The 16,425-nt window shown below is 43.6% G+C and overlaps 1 protein-coding gene and 1 pseudogene across 1 annotated transcript; both read left to right on the top strand.

Annotated features, from left to right (window-relative positions):
• Positions 1-209: 209 nt before the first annotated feature.
• Positions 210-4,801, top strand: LOC117865026 (serine/arginine-rich splicing factor RS31). Its single transcript, XM_034749105.2, has 6 exons — positions 210-351; positions 476-627; positions 1,721-1,833; positions 1,970-2,199; positions 2,576-2,815; positions 4,413-4,801. Exons 2-6 carry the CDS (start codon positions 522-524, stop codon positions 4,465-4,467), a joined length of 744 nt encoding a protein of 247 aa, XP_034604996.1. The 5' UTR covers positions 210-351; positions 476-521; the 3' UTR covers positions 4,468-4,801.
• Positions 4,802-6,154: 1,353 nt separating this feature from the next.
• Positions 6,155-12,262, top strand: LOC117865027 (uncharacterized; annotated as a pseudogene).
• Positions 12,263-16,425: the final 4,163 nt, after the last annotated feature.

Here is a 16,425-nt window from a genome sequence, read left to right as displayed (position 1 = left end):
ATGCAGGTGAGTGACTACAATTTAGACTCTGGCCCATTGTGTCACTCAGACAGATCCGGGAAATATTCTTATAATTCGAAACGGGCCTGGGCCTAGTCGGGTCACCCGTTGCAAAAGTGTAAGGCAAAACTAAACCCAGCCCATCCCGTCCTGATTACACGTGAAGCCCAGCCCATCCCATCTTTCAAAAAGAAAAACTAAACCCAGCCCATCCTGATTACTCGTGAAGCCCAACAGACCCAACTTGGCTACCTAGCCGAACCGCCGCAGAACAGAAGAGAAGAGCATCATCTGTCTCGAACCCTAGCCGCCTCTCTCCATCCCCCTCTCGTCCGCGCGACGACGACGCAGGTATTGCTCTCTTCCTCCCCTAGGATTCCCGAGTTCCCCATCGAATCCGTCGTTGCTCGGTGGCATCCCAGCTCCAGGACTGATCCGCTTCGCGCCCCTGCTTCCGATTCGGTTTGTTTGTAAGGTTCTGTTCGGGGGATTTGTTCGTCGCCGACTCGCCGGCGGCCAAGATGAGGCCGGTGTTCGTGGGGAACCTGGACTATGACACCCGCCACTCGGAGCTCGACCACCTCTTCTACCGCTACGGCAGGATCGAGCGCATCGATATGAAGTCAGGTCTGCCTGCCATTGCTTTTCCCCCTTCCATCCGTTTGCTAACCACGATCTACTGTCGTCTTCGATTTCGGTTGGATATGAGCTCATTGTGTGCCTCGACACTTGGATTGATGTTTGAGTTTCAATAAATAGAACAAAAAAAAGAGAGAAAAATCCCTTGAAAAGAAATATAATAGATGAGGGAATGAGAATTGATGAGAATTGTCCTTCCGATAATGATGTACTACTACTGTGGCCAGTGAGTCTTGGTCAATTAATTAATCTGTTTATTTACTATTTGAAGTAATTCGTTTCTGTTACAATCTTTTTATGTTTTGATGACATATTATGTCATGATGAAATTCTGTGCTGCCAACAAATACGCTTTTAAACTGGGACTGAAATTGAAGTGAGTAGGAGTTAACCTAGAATATTTTGTGGCTTTACTATACTTGTGTAACATCTACTTCATAGAGCACAGAATTGCACATATGTCTTGCCCCTATGCGATGTAATGCAGTTGCATTGTGTGTATGGTAGGGACAGATGTTTAAATGTTTACTGTGGCGCAGGAACTACCAGGGCAAACATAGCTCCCCCGGGGCTCCTCAACTCCTGAAATTCCTTCATTCACTCACCCGGCCATCATTTCCTTCGCTTGAAACCATCCGTTCATGTGCACTGCTGTACACCGTTACTACTGCTCGAGCATGTTTAGCGGAACTCTGATTCGTGCCATCCAACAGTACCATCATGCCATGCGATGCCACGACTAGAAGTATCACCAACATGACAACGTGCTATGTGTACTGTATTTGATAAGCAAAGAGTTCCGTTTACAGCGAAGCATGTTCAATGTCTCCAGTCATAATTTCTTACTTTGGATATAAGTTGTTCAACTCCATGTTAGCTCTCATCATGAATGGAATCTACTACTCTAGTGCTCTTCATACCATCAGAATTATGCAGGTGCAGTACCTTTCTGATCCTTTTAGGTTTGGATATACTGATGCATTGAGTTTGTTGTAAAGCAGAAGTGAATGTCTTGTCTGTGATTGTTGGGACATTGGTTATTCAATTTCTACCCATCTGACTTGAATCTTTACATTTGTAGGATTTGCTTTTGTTTACTTTGAGGATGAGCGTGATGGTGATGATGCCATACGGGCTCTTGATGGTTATCCCTTTGGCCCTGGGAGACGCCGGCTTTCAGTGGAGTGGTCACGGGTAATCTCTTCTAATGTTCTTGTGAAACTGTCTAACCTGACCCCTGGTGTTCAAGCTTGGATTAGCTAATGTTTGTTCCATATCATGCAGTAGTCAGATCACTTGATGACTTACTTTTTTTTGTTATTTGTAATAGGGTGATCGAGCTGCGAGACGTGATGGCAACAAACCAGAAGCAAACACTAAGGCCACTAAGACGTTGTTTGTCATTAACTTTGACCCAATCACCACAACAGTCGGTGATATCGAAAAGCACTTTGCACCATTTGGGAATATATCAAATGTTCGGATAAGGAGGAACTTTGCTTTTGTCCAGTTTGAAACACTGGAAGAAGCCAGAAAGGCTCTTGAAGCTACTCATGCTACGTAAGCATCCTTCCCTCGAAGTTATTGTTTCTGTGCAGTGATTTTCACTTTTGCCAAGTAATCAGCGGAGCACAATTTGACTTTCACTGACTCTGTATTTGGGGAATGTTTATCTCTGCTATAAATTGTAAAGAAAGGTCTAAATATTCTATTTATTGTGCAAGACTGCAAGTTACTGAAGAATGGTGCTACTTGAAAAATTGGCATTGATTTTTCTATGTAGTTGTGTACAACTATATCATTTAACAGTAGTCATTAAATCATGTTGTTATATCTTTGATGTACCGTTTCTTTTGAAGGAAGCTTTTTCTTTGTGCTCTTTTGCACTGCTCCTATGTAATAGTGATGCTTATGAATCTACTGCTCTTTTTCACAGCACGCTTTTGGATAGAGTGATTTCTGTTGAGTATGCCTTTAGGGATGATGGTGAAAGAAGTGACAGGTATGATAGCCCTAGAAGAGCTGGTGGCTATGGTAGGTGCGGGGATAACCCATATCGCCGTTCTATTAGCCCAGTATACCGCTCACGACCTAGTCCTGACTATGGTCGCCCACCAAGTCCTGTATATGGTTCATATGGCAGGAGCAGAAGTCCTGTTCGTGATCGCTATCGGAGGTAATGTCCTTTGTTTATTTTCACTAGTGTGCATGCTTGCCCTGTTGTCCATGTCATGAATGTCCCAGGACTCCTGAAGCACTCTTCACGTGTTAGTTCTTGTGTTCTATGATGTAGCTAAGTGATAAGTCGGTGGACATAATTTTGATTTAGTATGTTTGTGTAATTCATGTTTTTCGTTACCTACTTCCTTTGTACTACCTTGGTCCTGAAAATGAGGGAGTGCATAGCCATAATCCTAAGAGAGAATTCCCTGTATAGCACTGGAAAAAAAAACTTGGTTCCCTATATGGCACTGAAAATTTTTGTCTTCCCTAATTGGCACTCAAATTTTTCTTTGGTTCCTTTCTTAGCACTTCCGTTAGATCCGTTAGCCAATTTTGTTAAAATACACTGTTGGAGATCTTTGGTGGACCAAAATACCCCTAACCCGAAACCCCACACAATTGCCCGCTCTGCTTAATCCCCGACACGCTCACCCCCGCCCATCTCGATCCCAACCCCTCTCTCGGCCATTCCCTCCTCTCTCTTGTTTCCCCTCGTTCCTTCACCCAACCCTAGATCTTCATGGGGCAGCCGATGGCGGCTACCAGCGCCTAGGGCTCAACTGCCGCGGCTGAGCGGCGCCGGCGGCGCTTCGTCAACCCGCGTGAGCTCCGTCCAACTGCGGCGGTGATCGGAGAAGTGCTGCCCCAAGGTGCAGCCATGCAGATGCTGACACTATCGCGGGAGGCGGCGCGTGGTCGCCAGTGCGGATGATGGGCGAAGCCGGGTGCTTGCGTGGCACCCGAGGCTAGCGCAACCCCGTGGGGGGCACCCTGCCGCCGGCGCGGATCTCGTTGGGGACTGGCGCGGACCGTCGTCGCGGGCATGTGGATGTCAGGGGCATGCTATCGTGGATGGGCAGAGTGCCCCTGTGCCCCTGTGGCTGCCGGCACGTCAGAGGCCCTGTGCTCCTGTGGAATTTCTCCGTTCCTTGACGCACAAGCACGACAGCTGGGGAAATAAAAATTGTAAAGATAACGTATTGTGGAACCGGCCATGACAGCACACCGTGACTAGTAGTACGGCCATGGATCGTTCATGTTCAAACCTAAAAAAAGTATTAAACAAGGAAAATTAAGTGCACCTGTATTAAACAAGTATTACTGGAACTTGAACACGGCTGTTTGGAATGCACTATACTCCCTACTCCTGACTCACTAGATAAGATAAGGGGCAAAAATGCCTTTTCAGGTCATTCTTAACAGCAAAGGTAACAGAAGGGCCAAGAAAGGAACTAAAGAAAAATGCCAATTAGGGAAGACAATATTTTTCTGTGCCATATAAGGAACCAAGTTTTTTTTTCCAGTGTTTTATCGGGAATTCTCTCTAATCCTAAATATTTCACAATGGAGGTAGTAGTAGTTATAAGAATCAGTCATTGTCCTGAAATTTTGAATACTGAATGCAAGTTAAGGTTTCATTGAGGCGCTAACCTGGTATTCATAGAGTCTCCTACTCACAAAATTATATTTCTGCATGCTTTTAGCTCTCCTTTTAGCATTTTGAGGTGGTGTCCTGTTATCTGATGAAAACACATTTGTATCTGCTGCAGATCTCCTGGCTACCGATCGAGATCTCCGCCTGCCAAAAGGAGAGCTTATGACTAATTCAGAACCGTCTCTGCTACCTGGGGCTGGAAGCTTGTATCCGCTCTTTCCCAATGCTATCAACTAGTAGCAAGAATTTTCTGTGCCTGTACTGGAGCGTTTTGCCTCAAGTGTCTTGAACTCCTGTGTTTTAAAGTAGACACCTTTAGCTATGTGCCTATGTAAGAGAAAGTTGTCTTGAACTCCTGGGTTGGCCGAGTCGCTGGTAGGGAGGCTGACCCAGGTTGCTCAGAGCTCGCATGGTTATCTCCTGGGAACTGGTTTCGGGCTGAGTTTCACCATGGCTCGGTGATTGTTTCTGAGATGACTACTGACGTGCCTCGTGATATCCTTATTTCGTCCTGGCCATGCTCGGTTTACTGCCGTCGTAGGGACTGCAATTCGCACCACCAAAAGTTGCAATGATTGCTGGCAACTTCATTCCAAACAAATGGGGTGTTCGGGAGACGGGGGTTAAACTTTAGTCCTGTCACATCGGATGTTCGGATGCTAATTAGGATGAGTTAATTATAAAACTAATAGCAGAACCACTAGGCTAAATCGCGAGATGAATCTATTAAGTCTAATTAATCCATCATGAGCGAATGGTTACTGTAGCATCACATTGTCAAATTATGGACTAATTAGGCTTAATAGATTCATCTCGTGATTTAGTTTAAGGATTGTGCAATTAATTTTGTAATTAACTAATATTTAATACTCCTAATTAGTGTCGGGGGTTAAATTTTAATGCCAAACACCCTGAGTTCAGTGTGTTGATGTGAAATCGGATTTCCATAGGAAGCTGTGCTCTACTGCGGACCTGCTGCTCTGCCTGTCGAGAGAGCGCGCGCCAGGCAGCCGTACTTGGCAACAAGACGGACGTTTTTGTACTAAGAATTTTTCTGTTATAGCATCTTGTAGACGATTATTGCACTTGCACTGTCATGAAGTTTCTGTGTCACATTTCTTCGACAACAGATGTTTGGACCGCTGTCTGTACGAATTATGCTTGAAGCCATCTTATTATGCTGGAAGCTTGTTTCAAGCTACCATGCTTCGATCGATAAAGGTTCGAGAACATATGCATTGCCTCGTCCCTAGGTGAAAGAAAAGAGCTGCGGGCCCATGTGTCTCTAAAGAAACAACAAAAGGGACAACTGGACCAAAGGAAACGAGATTGGCGTCGAATGAATTCAGTTCTTGGTCTTTTTTATTTAATTCTAGAAACATCGTGATCCTCATTATAATGATGGGATGAGAAAATAGTATATTACTCTTGTCTGACGAGCCAAATGACGTCGATTTAATTTTTCAGCTTACTCTTTGTATGAGAAAATAGTATAGTACTCTAACGGAATAAATAGTTTTGTTTTAGGCCCCAAACGGATCCTAGGTTAATTTATCTTGAAATGTGGCATTCCACAACTTTTCAAAGTTTAGATATAAACCTATCTTAAATTCATAGGGTGGGAGATGAAAATTGATTCTATAGATTATGATTATTAGAATAGAATTCAATTCTTATAGCACGCTCTTGGCCTCGCTTCCCTATAGCAGAAGTGCAGCACGTAAGTATTTCTCCCATATCACCAACAATAATATATAAATATATTCTACATACAATTATATTAGCTTAATTAATTTATATCTAAATTATAATTATTAGAATGGAATTCAATTCCAACGATCCAAACGGGACCTTAGCGGAAAAATCATTACTTCACCTTTTCATTTGCTTCTCGGCTGTGTGTGGCGACCTTACTTGGTCTTTTCCTAATGCCTTAACCCTGTCCGAGGCCTCGCACCAGGTTCTGTCTGCACTGTCCTATATATATGTTCCTCATAACTCAGTCTCAGCTCAGAGTAATTTAATTTAGACTTCCAATTGTACAGCCGACTTGGTGTGGATCATCGATCGCATCTCAGCTTCTTCAGTCGTCAGATATATGTAAGTAAGCTGTCCCATGCTATATTTTCTCTAGCCTTCACATTATTCTCATATTTACTGTAGTACTCCCTCCGTCCCAAATTACTATTTATTTTAGCTTTTCAAGGTACATAACTTTTGCTATGTACCTAGATATACATAGCAAAATCTCTATATTTAGAAAAGTCAAAACGAATAGTAATTTGGGACGGAGGTAGTATAAAATTTAGTCAATATCATGCTTGATGCTCGCAAAAAAAAAAGGAGAAAAGAAAACATCTTTGTACAGAAAATTGTGTTCACCATATCTACGCAAAATATATAATGTTACATGTTTGATTTCTGACAAAAGTAACCTTGCCAACATTTTCCTAGACTCAACAATTTTGGTTCAAATATGGTTTATTTACCAAGGGTTGCCAAAATTTTTGCAAGTCCATGTTCCTTCCTCGCTTTCCTATACATTTCTTGCCACTCCGTTCGCTAAAAGAAGTGTTGGAATTTGGAAAGCAAAACCTTGAACAAACTAGCTACCAAAATTTCGATGGGCTGAGTTGTGCACAAACCAAATAGGCCCATAATCTAGTCGCATCGCCAAATACTAAGGATATAAATGTTGCTGGGGCGTTGAACTAGATCAATGGCTTTGTCCTAGTACAAATATTAGTACAATTATGATTCAAACTGATTAGACAAAAACCAAAACCTCATGTTTTGTGCTGAGCTGAGGCAACATAAACAATTAACCCCACAAATGAGTACTAGTCCGAACCAAAAAAAAAAATCAGAGTCCCTGCACGGGTGCGCACACACAAACTCAAACATCCAAGTAGATTGACCAATTTCTCAAATATATTAATGAGGATAATAAAACAAGCAAACTAGTATGGAGACACAAGGATATGTTTCCAAAGTTCAGATTTAGGATATGTTTCCAAAGTTCAGATTTACCACTGTGGACCCTACTTCTCCGTTGAGAAGCTCTTAGGATATATATAAGTGTCTCTCAAATACTTCCTTTGAGCTAGGTTTCAACCACTTTCCTTGATCGCTAGTTAGTTTCTTCCATTGCGAAGGGGAAGAAAAACCTTCACAAATATCCCAAGGCTCACCACAAACTTGGTAGCCCAGGACCATGCCTAGCTGTCTGGGATGTTTGACCTCCAAGTGTAACAAATGCTTCACTTCAAGGGTTTGAGTGCTCTCTAATGTCACAAACCCCAACTCCCTGACACCCAACGTACTAGATCTCACAAGGATCACTCATCCTCGCAAAGAGGGATAGGGGGAGCTCTGGATGATGAGGAAGTATACTAGGAACCTTAGAAATAGCACCCAAACAAAGGAACAGAAGAGGAGTGTATCCAGCTCCACAAAATCTAGCCATTAGAAACAATGCAAACCGGAACCTCCGGTTTCCCAAAATAGGAACCTCCAGTTTCCCCAAATAGGAACCTCCAGTTTTTGAACTAGTTAACCGTTAATGACATGTGGCACCAAAATCGAGGGCTCCGGTTTTGCTTTGTCTAAACCACTTCAAAGTATCTGTGAGGATATTGCGCTTCTTATACACTCACATAGGTTACTTGAGCACCGAGAGTCAATCAAAGAACCATGTGTGGGTAATATGACCCCCGGTACCACAATAGAGGCAGACGATATAGTCTTACTAGGGCTCCTCAGATACAATTGTAATCTAACTAGGACTCCTATGTTGTAACTGACTAGGGTATTTTCCATGTAACCCTACCCCCAAAGTATATAAGGAGGGGTAGGACCGCAGGGGAGGACAACATAGACCTTTATAAATCTATGTGTCTTGTGTCTTGTGTCTTGTGCTACCATCAAGCTCTAGGTTCGGTGACACCACGTGATGCATCCCTCTTGATACTATGACATCCCTACACTTAAGATCAAGAAATAAATACAATTTCATCCACTTGAGCTTCAATTCTTCCAACCAAGACATATTGAGTAAATATCATGACATGATGATTATATGCATCTTTGGCTCTTCATTTTGAGCACTTTAACCTTGAGCTAGTGACGTGGACCATAATTCAACTGATATCAATGAAATCCATTTTTAGCTCAAAAGACACCATGACTTAATAATAAATTCAAGAAAGATTGATGCCTACTAATATGTGGCTCTTCATGATAATGAATCCGCGGTGTCAATCCAATTGGGTTTCTTCACCATAGCTAGGTTCTTCAACGCAACGATCACTTGCCTTTCACCTTACTTAGCATCTCGAACCACACATTTTGATCAACTCCTCCATCATTATGCCATTTGAGTTTCAAATTAGCTTGCATCACAATAAATCCACATTGTAAACAAAACTCATCAGAACGATCTTCCTTTTCATTTTCATCAAAATAATGTGAAGTACCATCTCTTGAATACAATAAGCTTCGTTTGAATTAGAGATCACTAGATACATCAAACGTTCATCACTCTTCCATTATTCACCATTGCTTATAGACCAACGTTTTATCCAATATGCTTGATTTGGTAATTGTTTAACAACAAAGAACATCATCGAAATGCCATTTTCTCTTCTTGTAAGCAATCCCTTAGCATAGTTAACACACTTGGTCAACCTAAACATTTTAGCTTCATTGCTTGTCAACTTCATCATATAGGCATTTTCACAATACATGCAAACATTGATCTTCTCATTTTATTTATCATAAATAAATATCCATTAATGAGTACTGTACCAGCCAATATGCTTAACAAATTTAGTATCCCTTTAATCATAGTGTCATTGAACTCACCAAAACCCACTAGGGGCCTAGATGTATTTTCGACAACATTTTTTTTTGACTGAAATCAGTAGTGGAAACCCAAGCCTATTTTTTTATTTAACTTTTTACTTCAAACCCGTTTATATCGCTTCCATGGGGAGTCGAACCCAGACCTGCTGGATGCTACTTAGGTGCTCTAACCATTTTTAACAACATTGATGGTTGGTAAAAATGATCTATATGCAATTCTTGCTTGTGTTCACCAACGGATTAGTGTATCCATTACAGAAGAGTGCTAGAGGAATTAATTAGTCGATACAAGGAGTAGATATAGCGACAAATGCATGGAAACAATAGAGGTCTTCCGTATACTGCTGGTTCAAAATCCGTGTAAAGAAAAAAAAACATCTTGGGGTGTTCCGCATGTGCATCTATAAAATGAGAGAGAAAGAAACCCATCTCTCTAGTAAAGCAAATAGAGAAAAAAAACTGAAGAGGACTTTTATGGTACACTCAGATTGACATGGGCCATGCAATCCTTCTTGTCTATTTGCTAATATTAGCATATGGTACTCTTGCTCCCACTAGTATCATGGGTATCATTTAGAAGTGTCATAGACTTCCAAAGGGTAACATTGGAAAGAATTAAGCAGATTAGAAAACTATATATTCAGCTTATTAAAATACTTCATTCTTTCTAAAATGTGGGTCATTTAATTTTAGTTGTCATAAGTCAAACTTCTCTAACTTTGAATCACGTTCATTGAAAAAGTACATCAACATCTATAATTATCCAATTAGTTTTGCTCAATTCACATATAATATGTATTGGTAGTGCATTGACCTCATATTGTAGATGTTAATATGTATTTATACAAACTTTGTCAACGACTTAGTAGGTCAATACTAAACAACCTAGTGATGCTGGTAAAAAAAAACTTATTGTAGTAAAAATAATCTGTATATCGTCATGTGTATCCATTTCAGAAGTGTGCTAGAGGAATCAATTAATCGATGCTAGGAGTAGAGGTCGCCAAGAATGCATGGAAACAATGGGGCCTCCAAGCACTGGCGATGCTCAGCTTCACTCTCCAGGTCGCGCTCCTCATCTTGGCGGAGTTCCGCAGGCGCATCGACTCCGGTGTGCTAAGGTTCTTCGTCTGGTCCGCATACATGCTGGCCGATGGGACAGCCATCTACGTTCTGGGCCATTTGTCCGTGACCAGCGCGTCACCCGAGCACGAGCTGATGGCATTCTGGGCGCCATTCCTGCTGCTGCACCTTGGCGGGCAGGATAACATCACCGCCTACGCCATCGAAGACAACCAGCTGTGGCTGCGCCACCTGCAGACTCTCGCCGTGCAGGTGGCTTCAGCCGCTTACATCCTCTACGAATCCTCCATCATCACCAGCCAGTCGTTACTCCGGCTGGCTACCGTCCTCATGTTTGGAGTCGGCGTTCTCAAGTACGGAGAGAGGGTGTGGGCACTCAAGTGCGCCGGTAGTAGCCCATCGGGCAGCAACTACCGGCCTTTCAACAGGAAGACGGCTTCTGCCGTTGGACCTTTGCCAAGTCGACAGGACCGAGATACAGAAGCCTTTCTACTGATAGCTCACCGGCTGTTGGCTGCACCCATGGATTTGTTGAAGGGTCCGTCAACCTTTGTAGATGTACAATGTGGTACTTCAACAATTCCTGTTACAAGGTGGCCGAGATGCAGATCTCCCTGATGCACGATGTCTTCTACACCAAGGCTGAGGTGACCCATAGCTGGTACGGCCTCTGCATCCGTATAATCTCATCGCTGGGCACCGTCACTGTATTGTTGCTGTTTCATCTACAGGGTGATCGTAAGGATGGTTACAATAGAGTAGATGTGGCCGTAACCTATGTCCTACTAGTTGGGGCCATCATCCTGGAGATCACATCGGCATTGCGGGCCATGCTCTCAAGCTGGACATTTGCGCTCCTGTATCAGAGGGCAGAAGAGAGAAATGTATGGCATCTTCTCGCCTTCATAGTTGGTTCCCTCCGTCGGCTCGTCCATGCTGCCGATTGGTGGAGGTACTGGTCGGGCTCCATGGGACAACACAACTTGCTTCAGTTGTGCGCTCGGAGCTGGGCCAGCAAGAGTAGCAAAATAGCAAGATGGATGGGACTCGAGGATCCATGGAACACGATGATTTACTCGTCGTCCATCCCTGTCCCGGCGTGCATCAAGCAGCTGGTGGTTGAGCAAGTACTCAAGAGTGAAGGAACTCTAGAGTCAACCCCAGAACACATCCATAACTCACGGGGTCGGGAAGCGCTGGAGAAAAGAGGATTGTATGAGAACCTGGCTTGGAGCATCGACATCGGCTTGGACGAGAGCATCCTCGTTTGGCACATAGCCACTGACCTGTACCTCTATTGGTACAAGGAGAAAGCAAAGGGCGACCCGGAGCTGCTGGCTCATGCAGGGGTGATGAAGACTGTCGAGGCACTTTCCAATTACATGCTTTTCCTCCTTGTTTCTCGTCCGTACATGCTGCCTCCACCTGCAAGCCGCAACGCGTATGTCCATGTGTGCCATTTTCTATCTTTTCTTGAGCACGGCACACCTGAGGATTTGGCCAACCTTCTGCGGCGCAGTGGGAATGAATTGAATACTAGATCTAACACTGAAGCCAATGACATTACTCTAACAGGAATCTCAGGTGATTCCTCTCGCTACAAGAAAATATTGGACAGAGGATCTCAGCTTGGGGCAAAGCTCGTCGACGACAAGTTACAAGACTCGGGTACCGCTGGCATTCTGGAGCTCATCACTCGAGTTTGGGTGGAGATGCTCTGTTATGTGGGCTACCGATGCAGTGCCTATTCTCATGCCAAGCAACTCAGTAATGGTAGCGAGCTCATCACCGTTGCTGCCCTTCTAATGGAACACATTAGGAGGCAAACCCCCGAGCCCTAGGGCTTGGTCCGGTATAGTCACCGCCTCCGCCATCCTTTGTCGCTGATGTCAGCACCTCACTCATGGAGTGCGTAGGTAGCACCGTTGTTAATAGCATGATTTCCACTTTTATTCATCTATCATCCTTGTTTGGTGGATTGTACACTTGTGTGTGCATTGTATATGAGTTATTTCGCAGTGATAGCTCAGGTTGCACATGACTTTGTCACTTGACCCAAGCTGAATCAATCTCCATCTTAGTTTCTCCAACTACCCCTGTCTTGCATTATATTATATTATTTCGAGCTTGTAACTAAAATGGTAGAAGAAAAAAATTAACATGCCTGCGACTGTTGTGTACACTCCTAAACACATCCCAATGATGAAAAAAATCTTGAAAAGATGAATTATATTGTTTGCTCGAATGGACTTACTTTTGGAAATAACAAAAAACACTAATGCACAATTGCTCCCTCATCTTATGATGAACTCTGAGGATAGCTTCAACCAATAGCTTGTATCAGAATAATCAGAACACAATGTGTGACACAATGATTACGTGGAGAACCGCCTCCAATCAAGAGGAGTAAAAATCACGGAGCAACCATTCCAATCCCAACCTCTTCCACTATATTTTTTAAAATGGATGTGTAACAGCTACCAATTTAGTCATCTAAGTGACTTTGAAGAATTAAAAGCAAATTGAGAAGAAAAGAAAAAGAAATTGGCCGAAAATCAAATTCGGGTCAAATTTGACCGAAATTTGAATTTTTAATTTGAAATTCAGAAAAATTCGGCAAAAATATGGAATACAAGTGTAAGAGTGATTAGAACTTAGGGATCAAGAATTTGGAACAGAAATGCTGCAAATTATCTCAAAGGAATTAAAGAAAGGAAAAAGAAAACTAAAGTTACTGTTCCTCGTCTGAAAATAGAATTTCAGAAAAACAGCCCCAGAGTCCATTTTGGAAATTGATTTATGAAGAATTTTTCAAATAAGTGCATCAGGACAACTATACCATGTTGAAGTATGAACTCTGGGCTACAAGATTTGGGTGTTGTTGGCCAGGAACAGTGAAAGGAAGGAATTCAAATTCAAGCTCAAAGTCAGCACATTATCACAGTTAACTGTCACTCTGAAAATGGTTAAGTCTGAAACCGACAGCATAGGGTCGACTTTGAATTTGAATTCGGAGCAATGTAGATCAAGAAGGGTAGGTGTTCTTGGGCAAAATGGAACCTTGGGATGTTGTAGAATACATTTGGGAAGAAGTTGGACTAGAAGAAAAAGAATTGGGTCACTGAATTGATTCACCAAGTGAGATCGACGTCACTGTCAGTTAACTGACGAACTGAATTTTTGGATTCAGTCAAATTCAGACAGACACCAGAAACAATTCAAAATTTCGCCCGGTTTGATGTTTATCTCGGGTAGAGCCAAAATAAAAGTTGGGGAATTCAAGTTTATCTACAATATTGGTTAAGACACTCGTGCACCGTCGGATTGGGAATCGGCCGCGGTGAAGCTCTGAAGATTTCGGGCATCAGGAGAAAGAAAAGGGGCGATGACAGAGCAGCTGGACGTGTCGCCGCCGCCGTCGTCGGTCGCTCGCCAGCGCAGATAGCTAGGCCACCTCCTCACCACATAAGCCTATGGGTAGGCCACGGTGTCGCCCATGCGCGCGGTGAACGCTTGAATAACTACCGCTCCCGCGCCGCCGTTTTCACCGCCGCTCTTTTTACCGCCGCCAGCGCCTCTCCTGTCAAGCACCGCCGCCGAGCAAAATTCCATCACCACGCCTCGCTTCTCGTCGATTCCTCTCACCCACTCCTCCACAGACACCCCAGCTACACCCTAGCCAAGTTGTTATCCAACATCCATGCCGGAGTAACCGTGCTCGCCGTTGTTTCTGTCCGCCGTCGCCGCGCCGCCCGCTCACGGTGAGCCCTACCTTGCGCTGCTCCCCTTCCTTCTTAAGTAGTCGTAGGCAAGTCCTTAGGGTCCTAGGATGGTGTAGGAGTAGTTGTTCAAGTAGTTTGTGCCGTCGTCGTGAGTAGTTGCGACCGGCCGGAGGTGTCGCCGCCCGTCGCCGTGGAGGGAATGGCTCCGGCCATCTCCCGAGGAGCTGTTGCCGCGCACGGGTGCGTGAAGGTGTAGGGGTGCTGTCCTGACCTAGCATCACCGCCGGTGGGGCGCCGGCCGGCGAGTCGCGCCGCCCCCTGTCGCGCGCGCTTTGGCGGGAGGAGGAAGAAGCTCCTGGTCGCTCGGGCCCGCGTGGCAGAGAGAGAGAAAGGAGAGGGGGGGGGGGGGGGGAGGAAGGAGGCCGGGCGCGCGGCCGTCTGTTGGGCCGCGGCCTTGAAGCCCAGCGACGTGCGCGCGATCGGCCGTAAAGGGAAAAAGGCCGGAGGCCCAGAGCAGCTAGCAGGCCGCGCTCGTGGGGGAAATGAAGAAAAAGGAGAAGAAGCCGTTGGGCCGAAGTCGGACCGGGAAGTGAATAGGAAAAAGAAAACGGCCCACGGGGCCCGTTAAGAGGAGAAAAGGGCCGGCGGGTAAATAGAACAGGAGAAAGGTGGGTCCGCGCCGTGGGGCCCAACGCGCGTGAGAGAGGGTAGGTTGGAGCTGAGTAAGAAAAGTTTTTCCGGGAGTTTTTCAGGAAAATTAGATTTCCTTTAAGAAGTAATTAGTTTAAATCCGTTTTACACCTTTTAAATCACAGAAATTTCTAGGAGTGTCCAAAATTAGTGAAACCAATTTTGTTAAGCTTGTTTTATTTTCCTTTATGCATTAAAATTTTTACACCCTAGAAAAATAATAAAGATTTGGGTATTTATTTAATGCCTTCCTTTTAAGGTAATTAAATAAATGCTTAATATTTATAAAATGTATAAAATATGAAATAACATTTTCTTAATCACAAATTGTTCTTAACTCATAGGAAATTAGATTTTCAAGTTAGAAAATAATTATAACTTTTTCTAAAGATAAAAGAAAAAGCCTTAAGGAGGGTTAATTAGAAAAATAAAAATTGTGGGTTAATCTTTTTGGGTTTATGTGTGTTGGCTTGCAACTTTATCATAATAGGTTGTATAGTCCTTGTTGGCTTGCAACTTTATCATGAAGGAAAGTTGTATAGTCTTTTATTCAAAATTTTGCATTTCTAACCCCTGCATGTGTTATGCTATAGATCCCGAAGCACCAGAAGGAGAATATTTGGAATTTTCAGAAGGACCTTCGGAGTTCGAAGAAGTTTTTGAGTTAGTCCCCTGTGAAGCCAACCCGTCAGAGAATACTAACTTTTTAAGCGAACAAGGCAAGCCCCGGTGCATTTAAACCTATCTATTTTGGAGTCGTTATTTCATGTGTCTAGTTATCAGGTTATTTGCTTTATGTATACACTAAGTCTAGGAGTTGCCTGAAACCTATTCTTGTGTATGATCATACCTTGTTTTAAGGACATCTTTGCCACTTGTTGAAACCTTAGAAGACAACCCAAGTCTAGAAATGCTAGTTGCTTAAATGCTTGGTTTACCAACCTTAAGGAAAACTTTTGAGTCATACATGTTGCTTATGGAAATAGCTTGGAAAGTTGAAAGCGGACAGAAGCTAGAGATGTAGTTCTGTCTGCTAGATTAATTTGGTTAAGGCCCGATTCGTTGTCTTAACCTTTGATCAAGTGATAAGCATCTGATCACTTACTGGGTATGGGACCAGTAAAGCCCAATAGGTTAGTAAACTCTATGATCGGGAATACTTCGTACCCGCGCTTGACGTGCTGGAGATTGGCAGGGATGTAGCCTGAAACTCACATGGAGATCGGGCCAGACGTGGGGTCCCATGTGGGGGTGCATCCCTGGGTCCGGGTAGTCGTATTCCTAATCATTGATTTTTGCTAATCGAGAGGTTGTTAGATACGACCTGGACAGTCGTATAAAGCTGGTGATCAGGGTACTCTCCTGCAGGATGTAAATGGGTCCGGATCACCGCAATTCTCGGTTATGAATGCACTTGATCACTGTTGAGCATCGTAGTATCGATTCATGCAATATATATGTACCTTTGGTTGATATTTGATGTATGACTTAACATCTATGGTTGTTTTTACTTTCTGCTCATCATTTAGAATGGTTAGGTAATGACTTAACCCAAATAAAAGATAAAACTAAGGCATCACTTGTAGTAAGCTTTTCGGCAAAAGTTGCATCAGCCAAGTACACCAAAAAGCTATCATATACATCCCAAGAAAACTATTATATTTGGTTAGTCGGGTAAGACTTGCTGAGTACCCAGTACTCAGGGTTTTCCCCTTGTGGCTATCTTTCAGAAGCCCCGCAGGAGTCTACAGAGGAGGAGACCCCGAAGCC

This window comes from Setaria viridis, chromosome 7, assembly GCF_005286985.2.
Source record: "Setaria viridis chromosome 7, Setaria_viridis_v4.0, whole genome shotgun sequence".
In the NCBI taxonomy this organism is placed as follows: domain Eukaryota; kingdom Viridiplantae; phylum Streptophyta; class Magnoliopsida; order Poales; family Poaceae; genus Setaria; species Setaria viridis.
The sequence above is the reverse complement of the archived record's forward strand: the minus strand, read 5'-3'. Positions and strand labels throughout refer to the sequence as shown.

What these genes read in the sequence shown, in the direction of transcription:
- LOC117865026 (XM_034749105.2), top strand. Translation starts at nt 522, where the DNA reads ATGAGGCCGGTGTTCGTGGGGAACCTGGACTATGACACCCGCCACTCG. An exon ending in GCGCATCGATATGAAGTCAG is followed by an intron (nt 628 to 1,720) that starts GTCTGCCTGCCA and finishes TTACATTTGTAG; the next exon opens with GATTTGCTTTTGTTTACTTT. An exon ending in CTTGAAGCTACTCATGCTAC is followed by an intron (nt 2,200 to 2,575) that starts GTAAGCATCCTT and finishes TCTTTTTCACAG; the next exon opens with CACGCTTTTGGATAGAGTGA.